Source organism: Oncorhynchus keta, chromosome 20 (genome assembly GCF_023373465.1).
Source record: "Oncorhynchus keta strain PuntledgeMale-10-30-2019 chromosome 20, Oket_V2, whole genome shotgun sequence".
Taxonomy (NCBI): Eukaryota; Metazoa; Chordata; class Actinopteri; order Salmoniformes; family Salmonidae; genus Oncorhynchus; species Oncorhynchus keta.
Genome location: NC_068440.1, coordinates 36,682,613 through 36,693,665, shown reverse-complemented (window position 1 = coordinate 36,693,665; position 11,053 = coordinate 36,682,613). Strand labels below are relative to the sequence as shown.

General features: G+C 42.5%; 1 protein-coding gene across 1 annotated transcript; it reads right to left on the bottom strand.

Annotated features, from left to right (window-relative positions):
• Positions 1 to 4,877: 4,877 nt before the first annotated feature.
• LOC118371392 (cyclin-dependent kinase 5 activator 1-like) lies at positions 4,878 to 9,873 on the bottom strand. Its single transcript, XM_035756812.2, has 2 exons — positions 9,027 to 9,873; positions 4,878 to 6,217 (listed from the first exon to the last, which is right to left on the bottom strand). The coding sequence occupies exon 2, from the start codon at positions 6,044 to 6,046 to the stop codon at positions 5,060 to 5,062; it is 987 nt and encodes a 328-aa protein (XP_035612705.1). The 5' UTR covers positions 6,047 to 6,217; positions 9,027 to 9,873; the 3' UTR covers positions 4,878 to 5,059.
• Positions 9,874 to 11,053: the final 1,180 nt, after the last annotated feature.

Genomic DNA, 11,053 nt, shown 5'->3' with positions numbered 1-11,053 from the left:
TGCCGGGAGCCATTTGTGTATTTGACAGCCCTGACGCAGTTCCACCGTCAATACAACCGCTGTGCAGATGTTGGCTGAAGCTGATCTGATTGAATAGACCACCTAGTCTATCTATCTGGCAGGCAGGCAGGCAGGCAGGCAGGCAGGCAGGCAGGCCACTACTGTAGCTAGACATGACGTGTTTAAAAAAAAAAAAAAAAATAAGTTTTCCTGCAGTCGGTTCATTTGGTCACACAGCAACATATTTACACAATACAATGTTCTTCTTCCTTTAAAAAGGAGAGTTCAAACCAATATGTCATTTTGTCATTTGAACTATAACGTTAAGTCTGCACTTTAGACAGACTGTCATAGGTGTGTTCATACATACTGTAGCAGCAAAAACACACTGATATAACAAGTTCACCACAACTCACAGAGCAATGGTAACATAGACTGACCTCGCCTCATATTCCCCCAAAACCAAAACTCACATTAGGCCTAACTAAGGTCTGACCCAGCTCAAATATTCTGGAAGGTACAATAGTTTCTACTTGATTTCCATTTCCCATTCATGTAATTCATAGAATAGACGTAGGGTTCAAGTCTCCTGTTATCTTCCTGGTTTGAGGCTCCATATTAAGTCCATTTGTAGTGAAGGAGTTCAACCGAGTTCCAGGGTTCTAATGAGGTGTTTGATTGGACAGACAGTCACAGTTTGTGTTGAGTAGTATGATATGATTGGTTGAAAGCAGAGTGAAAGGTCCCGTTTAGGAATAAGATTGGAGGAACAGGAATAGGATCCAGCTCAAGGATTTGTTTGGGTTGGTGGAGGTAAACGAGATAAGGGGTGATCTCCTTAAGGTGAGGGTGGACAGGGTCAAGGAGGCAGTCACGTTATAATGACATAACAAACAGAATTAAACTGAATCGTCTACAGAGCCTCCGTGTCTCAACACTACAACTCCATAAACTACCGCCATTCAGTGAGCTTGTGGTTGTCATGGACAACGGGGTAGTCCCATAGCTGTAAACTGTACGGGGCGGATCGGGATATGGCTCTAAGGTCATACACAGTCATGAAACATCACGATTTCTCTGAAATATGCAATAATATAACATTAGGAGTACAGGATTTAACTAGAAATCTCCTGGTGGAAGCAAAACTTTATTACTATGACCCACATGTAATCCATATCCCCCCTACAGACATTATAGTGTATAACCTAATCCCTGTCACCCCTACAGACAGAACACCAAGATAAATAGATGTGTATGGGCACAGCTTGTAGACAGTGAAAACACAACCCTCTGTCTTCTGGTCTAGTCCTGACTGACACACACAAACACATTAACACACGATTTAGATTCAAACGTGTGAAAGGGTTCATGTTGTAAAGAGGTAAACAACAAGCCTATTGTATGTGTCCCAAATGGGACCCTATTCCCTACATAGTGCACTACCCTAAATGCCCTGGTAATAAAAAGTAATACTATAAACATTATAGATTTACAATTTGAGACACTGTCAGGGTCCCTAGAAGCTGCTTCATGCCGGCCGAGGACTTGTGTGTCTCTGTCTGTCTGTCTGAGATAGATGGAGGGGGTGGGGCTAGAGGAAGAAGGGAGGACTGGGGGACAGAGGTGGATGGAGGTGGTGGGCCTAGAGGAAGAAGGGAGGAGTGGGGGACAGAGGTGGATGGAGGGCGTGGGGCTAGAGGAAGAAGGGAGGAGTGGGGGACAGAGGTGGATGGAGGGGGTGGGGCTAGAGGAAGAAGGGAGGAGTGGGGGACAGAGGTGGATGGAGGGGGTGGGGCTAGAGGAAGAAGGGAGGAGTGGGGGACAGAGGTGGATGGAGGTGGTGGGGCTAGAGGAAGAAGGGCAGTGCGAAGGAGGAAAGGTAATCTCGTTGATATTACAGCAGCAGCGAGCAGGTGCCCTGATGACAGGCACAGCCAGGGAACAAAGGACTGACGGGGTTAAACAGCTGATGACCCTCACTGATGCCCAATGCACAATACACACACACACACTCACACACACACACACACACCAAAATAAGGGCATACTTTGCTTCCACCAGGAGACCCCTTAGATGAAATGATAGCTGGAGAGTTAGGGACAAATGGTCCTGCACCCATCAGGCATTCCAAATGAAACTGTAATCCTTATGTAGTGCCCTACTTTTGACCTATGGACTCTAGTCAAAAATAGTGCACTATTTAGGAAATATTTGAGTCTGTTGAGTTCTATCAAAGTCATCTATTTATAAGTAATGATGTCCCTGATCTTCTAGGTAACAACGCTGTTGATAAAATGCCATTCCCTTGGGTTGTTAATGAGAGGGGGGACAGGGGGGGACAGGGGGGGTGGAGGGAGAGGGGAGGGGTGAGAGGGGGGACAGGGTAGGGGGGAGAGAGGGGAGAGGGGGGACATGGGAGGATTTCTATTTCTGTTCCTCCAGCTCACTGAGACTCAAGAGGTGAGAGTGGGGTCATCAAGAGGTGAGAGTGGGGTCATCAAGAGGTGAGAGTGGGGTCATCAAGAGGTGAGAGTGGGGTCATCAAGAGGTGAGAGTGGGGTCATCAAGGACAGGTGAGCTAAAAGGTCATTCAAGTAAAATCAGGTGAGTCTTCCGTAACATAGAAGGGTTTGTGTTGAAAACACAACATAAGACATCAACCCCATTGATGACACATGTTGAATTCTAATTGTGTCTTAGGGGAACAGTTCCCCCTGTTGTAATATGGATGGCTCATAGTAGGATAAAGTAGGGTCTTGGATTAGAGGTCGACCGATTAATCGGAATGGCCGATTAATTAGGGCCAATTTCAAGTTTTCATAACAATCGGTAATCAGCATTTTTAAGACACCATTCATGTCTGATTATACATTGCATTCCACGAGGAGACTGCGTTATGCGAGTGCAGCAAGGAGCCACGGTAAGGTGCTAGCTAGTATTAAACATATCTTATAAAAAACAATCCATCTTAACATAATCACTAGTTAACTACACATGGTTGATGATATTACTAGTTTATCTAGCTTGTCTTGCGTTGCATGTAATTGATGCGGTGCCTGTTAATTTATCATTGAATCACAGCCTACTTCGCCAAACGGTTGATTTAACAAAAGCATTCGCGAAAAAAACACCATCGTTGCACCAATGTGTACCTAACCATAAACATCAACGCCTTTCTTAAAATCAATACACAAGTATATATTTTTAAACCTGCATATTTAGTTAATATTGCCTGCTAACTTGAATTTCTTGTAACTAGGGAAATTGTGTCACTTCTCTTGCGTTCTGTGCAAAAGAGTCAGGATATATGCAGCAGTTTGGGCCGCCTGGCTCGTTGAGAACTGTGTGAAGACTTTCTTCCTGACAAAGACAATCAACTTCGCCAAACGGGGGATGATTTAACAAAAGCGCATTTGAGAAAAAAACACAATCGTTGCACAAATGTACCTAACCATAAACATCAATGCCTTTCTTAAAATCAATACACAGAAGTACTGCATATTTCGTTAAAAGAAATCCAGGTTAGCGGGCAATATTGAACTAGGGAAATTGTGTCACTTCTCTTGCGTTCATTGCACACAGAGTCAGGATATATGCAACAGTTTGGGCCGCCTGGCTCGTTGTGAACTAATTTTCTAGAATTTTATGTAATTATAACATAACATAACATTGAAGGTTGTGCAATGTAACAGGAATATTTAGACTTAGGGATGCCACCAGTTAGATAAAATACGGAACGGTTCCGTATTTCACTGAAAGAATAAACATTTTGTTTTCGAAATGATAGTTTCAAGATTTGACTATATTAATGACCTAAGGCTCGTATTTTTGTGTGTTATTATGTTATAATTAAGTCTATGATTTGATAGAGCAGTCTGAATGAGCGATGGTAGGCAGCAGCAGGCTCGTAAGCATTCATTCAAACAGCACTTTTGTGTGCTTGCCAGCAGCTCTTGGCTGTGCTTCAAGCATTGCGCTGTTTATGACTTCAAGCCTATCAACTCCCGAGATTAGGCCGGTGTAACCGATGTGAAATGGCTAGCTAGTTAGCGGGGTGCGCACTAATAGCATTTAAATCAGTGACGTCACTCGCTCTGAGACCTTGAAGTAGTTGTTCGCCTTGCTGCGGCTTTTGTGGAGCGATGGGTAATGATGCTTCGAGGGTGACTGTTGTCGATGTGTTCCTGGTTCGAGCCCAGGTAGGGGCGAGGAGAGGGACGGAAGCTATACTGTTAACTGGCAATACTAAAGTGCCTATAAGAACATACAATAGTCAAAGGTTAATGAAATATAAATGGTATAGAGAGAAATAGTCCTATAAATTCCTATAATAACTACAACCTAAAACTTCTTACCTGGGAATGTTGAAGACTCGTGTTAAAAGGAACCATCATATGTTCTCATGTTCTGAGCAAGGAACTGAAACGTTAGCTTTCTTACATGACACATATTACACTTTTACTTTCTTCTCCAACACTTTGTTTTTGCATTATTTAAACCAAATTGAACATGTTTCATTATTTATTTGAGGCTAAATTGATTTTATTGATATATTATATTAAGTTAAAATAAAAGTGTTCATTCAGTATTGTTGTAATTGTCATGATCACAAATAAATAAATAAATAAAAATCGTCCGATTGGCATTTTTTGGTCATCCAATTATCGGTATCGGCGTTGAAAAATCATAATCGGTCGACCTCTACTTGATATAAAATAACACCTTGCAACTCAACTCTGGACCTCAAAGCCCCTTCGAATTAGGGACTGGTTTACAACCGGGACACCAGGTGGGTACAATTAATTATCAGGTAGAACAGAAAACCAGCAGGCTCCGGACCTCATAAGGTAAGATTTGAATACCATGGGGGGGCATGACAAGCAGCTGATGGAATATCCAACCGTGTCAGTGACCATACAGACCGCAGTCATGATAGGCCAGTAGGTTTCTTCCCCCCTGTGTTACATGCTTGGATGTAGGGGACAGGAGGGGGAAATGTTTGGCAGATAGGGGAAGGGGGATGGGGATTTGGGGGGTTGTACCCCTCTACCCCTCCTCTCACCAGTCCAGCACTCGGCTGTAGTCCTGTGGGCCGCAGCCCCCCTCACTCTTAAGCTCGGCAAACACGTGGGTGAAGAAGTGGGGATCGGCGTTGATGCGTAGCATCTTGGTGCTAGTGGCGTCGATGATGGCAAGGCATCGGTCCCAAAACGCATCTTTGCCAGCCTCCACCAAGAAAGGCTTCAGTGGATAGGAGATCTCATTGCCCATGTAGGAATAGGACAGGTAGAGGCAGGTGAGCAGTGTGGCCTGAAGTTCGTGCTCCGACGACACCAGGTCCCCATCCACCACATTTCGACACAGCATGTAGACAAACACGACGTTGGCTGGCGTCACGAAGGCCTGATCCTGCCAACCCTGGAGGAGTAGAGACCGGTCCACCGACCGCACCCACAGCACTGGGTCCGCAGGGGAGAGGTGTTTCAGCCGGTAGCAGCGGCCACACAGGAACTCACCCAGGCAGCGGAGGAGTTCACTAGTGGACGCCTGGATGATGACGCGCTTGGGGGACGAAGCGCCCATTCCTTTATGGGGCACTTTTATGACGGAGGGTAGCTGCTGGGGCTTAATGCCCATCTCATAGCCACAGTGCCCCTGGCCAAAGCCTATCCCCAGGCCTAGTCCCGCTGGCCTGTTGTAGCTAGAGAGGTTGGCACAGGATAGAGACTTCTTGACATTCTCCTGGTTGAGATGTAACACCGGGTCCTTCTGGTAAATGTTGTTGTTGTTGAGGGGGTCTCCGAGCAACCCAGAACCCCCAGAACATTTTTTAGAACCCCCTCGTTTCTTGGTGGTGGCAACCAGGCGTTTCCAGGTGAGCGCCGGGAGGAAGATTGACTGGCCCCGTTTCAGGCCACCGTTGTGGTCTTTCTGAGTGTTGAGCGATCGGCTGCTCAGGCTCGGGTAGTGGTTGAGCGAATCGGGGCGCGTGTCGCAGTAGCTATTCTTCCTGGATGCAGGGGACAGTGACAGTACTGCACCCATGGTGATTCCGTGATCTATTATACTGGCTTTGTGAGGTCAGATTTGGACAGAGGTGAGATGGAGGCACAGTTCTCTCCTGTTTAACTCTTTAAGTTTAGTTGAATTTAGAGACAAACTTTTTTCCAGTTGATGCTGACACTATTCAAATTCCCATGATGGCATTGCCATTATCTGCAAAACAAGAACAGCAAACATTTATGATGTTGTGAATAAAAAAAGCAAATAGCCTACTTAAACTTTGAAAACATTTGTATAGTTCTATCTGAAACATTTATATTTGCCAATGTCCTGTCAAGCAGACCTGTGCACCTGCGTCCCACCAGACGGCTATTTGCACAAGCATATCAATACATACAGCGCCTTCAGACCCCACACCCTTTGACTTATTCCACATTTTGTTGTGTTACAGCATGAATTCAAAATGGATGACAAAGATTTTTTCTCTCTCACCCATATACACACACATAATACCCCATAATGACAAAGTGAAAATAAAATACAGAAATATCTCATTTACATGTATTCTCACCCCTATGTCAATACATGTTAGAATCACTTTTGGATGCGATTACAGGTTTGAGTATTTCTGGGTCTCTAAGAGTTTTCATACCTGGATTGTACAATATTTGTACATTGTTATTTTTTAAGTCCTTCATGCTCTGTCAATTTGGTTGTGGCTCATTGCTAGACAGCCATTTTCAAGTCTTGCCATAGATTTTCAAACCCATTTAAGTCAAAACTGTAACTTAGCCACTCAGAAACATTCAAAGTCATCTTGGTAAGCAACTCCAGTCTATATGGGGTATTGTGTTTTAGGTTATTGTTCTGGTGAAAGGTGAATTTATCTACCAGTGTCTGAACCAGGTTTTCCTCCTAAGATTTTGCCTGCATTTAGCTCTATTCTATTTCTTGTTATCATAAAGAACTCCCTTGTCCTTGTTGATGACAAGCATACCCATAACATGATGTAGCTACCACCATGCTTTAAAATATGAAGAGTTGTGTTGGATTTGAATTGTGGAGTAATTGAAAAGTTGTTGATCCATTCTCAGTTTTCTCCTATCACAGCCATTAAACTCGAACTGTTTTAAAGTGGAATTGAGAGCATTTGAACTACTTTGCAAATATGAAACCAACAGACAACCATAATATCAGTAAATTTATCAGAGAGTGATATCAGTAAATTTATATCAAATTTGCAGTTTATGCTGCAAAATCAACTTTATCAAATCAAAATCATCATATCAAATGTTATTGGTCACATACACATGGTTAGAAGCGGTTTTAAAAATAGATTCTATTTGACTCAAAATTCCATGTTGGCAGAATAGATGGATATAATTCACAAATACCTTTCTTGGTAGTCCAAAAAATGTTGCTATCAGGTTGTACATCACGGCTGCTCTGGTACAATGTCTGCTGCCTCCATTCGGGATGCAATATTTCAGTTTCAATGACTCAATATTCTGGACAAAAACGGACGAATATAACTAAGGTTGAGAATGTCAATACAATCAAACTAGCAAGGGAAATGATCACAAGTCAGTCATAATGTAGCTAATAGGCTTGCGTACCTATTTATGTAGCTATTTATTTAGCAAGCTAAAAAACACGGAAGCCTAACGTTAGCTAGCTACCTAGCTAGCTAGGTGCTGGGAGGATGTCGTGTCATTGGAGGAGTTGGTGAGTGACCAACTTTTCCCCCTCATCATAGCCGCGGGAAGGAGGGGTTCTGAGGGTGCTGCTGCAACCCCTGACAACATTTCATGTTGCTAAAATGCTGTCAGGTCCACTTTAAAGTCGCCACTGGCCCGGTGAATCCCCTGAGCGGTTTCTTTGAGAGGCATTGGAAAACCTCCCTCCCTGTGATTTAATATGTGTTTGGAATTCACTGCTTGACTGAGGGACCGTACAGATAATTGTATGGCTCCTGAGTGGTGCAGAGGTCTAAGGCACTGCATCTCAGAGCTAGAGACATCACTACAGACCCTAGTTTGATTCCAGGCTGTATCACAACCGGCCGTGATTGGGAGTCCCATTGGGCGGCGCACAATTGGCCCAGCGTTGTCCGGGTTAGAGTTTGGCCGGGGTAGGCCATCATTGTAAATAAGAATTTGTTCTTAACTGACTTGCCTAGTTAAATAAATGTTAAATAAAAAAAAATACAAATAAAATGTGTGGGGTACAGAGATTAATGAGGTAGTCATTCAAACATCATGTTAAACACTATTATTGCACACAGAGCGAGTCCCTGCATCTTATTATGTGACTTGTTAAGCACATTTTTACTCCTGAACTTATTTAGGCTTGCCATAACAAAGGGGTTGAATACTTATTGACTCAATACATTAATTTGTAAAAATGTCGAAAAACAATTCTACTTTGACATTATGGGGTGTAGGTGACCAAAACAAGTGACAACAATGTTAAATTCAGGCAGCAAAATGTTGAAAAAGTAAAGGGGTTTGAATACTTTCTGAAGGCACTGTATCTCTGGTCCAGGGCGTTAGTGCGCGTTCTTCTACTATCCTCTACGAACCCCCTGGACGCCCGGGACCAGAGCTAGTCCAGACAATTCCCTAGTGTTAGGACCGTTCCTCATGCGCCAGTCTCCACTAAAGTCACCAGACTGACCCAAATAGAATATCCGCGCAGCTATAATTGTTGAATCAATTCAACACATTGTTGTAGCCTACTGCAGTGCGCTAAGGAAATAAATAGTCGATTTCCAAGCACAATGATATTCTAGGGCATGCTACAATGTGTCAGTGCGCACTTTAACAAGATTTTTTTTTAAAGCCGATTAAAACACAAGCTCTCTGACAAAAATACAACTATACAATAAATGAAAATCCATTTGCCATAATAACAATTTTAAATAAATATCAATGAGAATTAAATACAATTTCAAAATCCCAAAAGGTCATATTTTTCCAAAAGGCAAACAAACAAACAATGCAAACAGAAGAGATATACTCACCTAGCCTATGTTTGGCTATATCATCGGATGTCCGATGGCAATATCAACCCGTGGTCCATTATCGCCTATCTGCAGTCCGCGATTTACAGAACTGCACAACAAAGCGCAATAAATGGACTGCCCGTGGGGAGGTAAGATTGACAACTGTTCACGATTGCCGAGATAATTGATTCTGTTCAAGAAGCGCTTCTGAGCGCTTTATTATTCCCAGGGCAGCGGCGTAGACGCCGTCCGTCTCGGCCAGGTCGGGTGCAGGTGTCCAGCGCCGCGTAATAGCTGCTGCAGACTAAATCCAAAAGGCTGCTTGCTCCGTTATAGAGTAGAAATTCTTCTGTCAGTCGAGTCTTCATCTCAGAGGGATGACAACGCAAACTTTCACTTGGATATCTGACCACACTGTCCTTTCAATGGATTCCATCCTTGTGTGCAGATAAGCCTATCCAGAACTTTACGTAAAATACAAAGTCGTTCGAAAGCAGACAGAATACCGGGGGAAAGATCACATGTCACTCCCTCATATCGGTAACGGTACGTTTCGACTAGAAGTGGTGCCTCCGCTTGACAACTCTTCTCTTCGCTCCAAAATATTGTCTGCTCTGTGGGCGTGGGTGTAGGCGTGAACCTATTCAGCTAAGTAAATACATTTAGACATTTAAAAAAATATATTAGCTAGCTGGCTAGCTACACCAGGCCACTGTGTTTCGGATAAATAGCTAGCCAACTTGACATACTATAGCTAAGTGAAATATCATTAGCTGGTTGACTTCATATTAGCTTGTTATCTTGATGTAGGCCTATTCATCATTGTAAATTAAAAACTCATGCACCAAATGCATTTGTAGATAACAGCAAATGAAGAGGGTGAAAGGGTGTTATGCAGCTGTCGGGAAAAGGAAGTAGGTTTATTAGTTAGACAGGGCAGGTTGTGGGAGGACATTATGAACATATTCTCCCGTTTTAGTCCCTAGAGGGGAAACCTATGAAGACAGACAGAGAGATAATAGTCAGGGCTGTCTAGTTGTAATATGATGATGCCTGTTTCTTTGTGATGTCTGTCCTCAGATAGGGGTAGTTGTGAAAGCCTGTCTGCAGATGAAGAGATCCCAGTGAATGTCCCAAGAGACTGCTGGCACATTCTTGGATGTACTTATGTTAGCAATTGTTGTTACCCAACATACAATGGAGGTATGTTGGGTGTGCAGGCTTCTCTTCCCACCCTGCACTAACACATTTGATTCAACGTATCAATCCTAATGAGTTGATAATAATGTGTATTATTGCTGGGCTGGAATAGAAGTGTACTCAACCAGTAGATCAGGGAGTGGAGCAAATTTGACCACTTCTGGTATGGACTTTTTTTTGATCACCCGTTGTTCACCTACTTATTAAGATGTCTAACATTTACAAACAAGTTAGATTTATTTGTACATTTTGAAATTATATTTAGATTAATTCTATGTCCTAAACTCACACATCATTTGCATATTGATGAAATAGCTATATGTTCTCCTAATTAAAAGGATACCAATAGATAATGTATATGAGGCTAATCATAAGCCAGATTTTCTACATTATTTTTCTGACGTGAAATTGTTCACTGCAAATCTGAACCTTGTACTCTAGCTACAGTCCAGTACATGGCAATAAGGAATATTATTTGGCTTGTGGAGTGGTGTAATTCTACCTTGTTTATTTGCCAAGAATGCTTTTAGAATACTGAGACAAAATCAGAAGGTCGATAGCATTTACTACTATAGCTCATAGTAATGCATTGAATAACACCTTCCAAAATGTCTGAAAAGACAGTCAAAAAATAAATGGCAAGGAACAAGGTTTTGAAGTGTCTGTCCTATATCAAGGAGATATAAGAAAGTGCAATAATTATATATATTATATATATATACTGTATATATATTATACATATATATATTTATTACCAGTCAAAGTTTGGACACACCTACTAATTCAAGGGTTTTCCTTTATTTTGTACAATTTTCTACATTGTAGAATAACTGACGACATCAAAC

Excerpts from the sequence above, each read along its gene's own strand:
- LOC118371392 (XM_035756812.2), bottom strand. The coding sequence starts at position 6,046 with ATGGGTGCAGTACTGTCACTGTCCCCTGCATCCAGGAAGAATAGCTAC.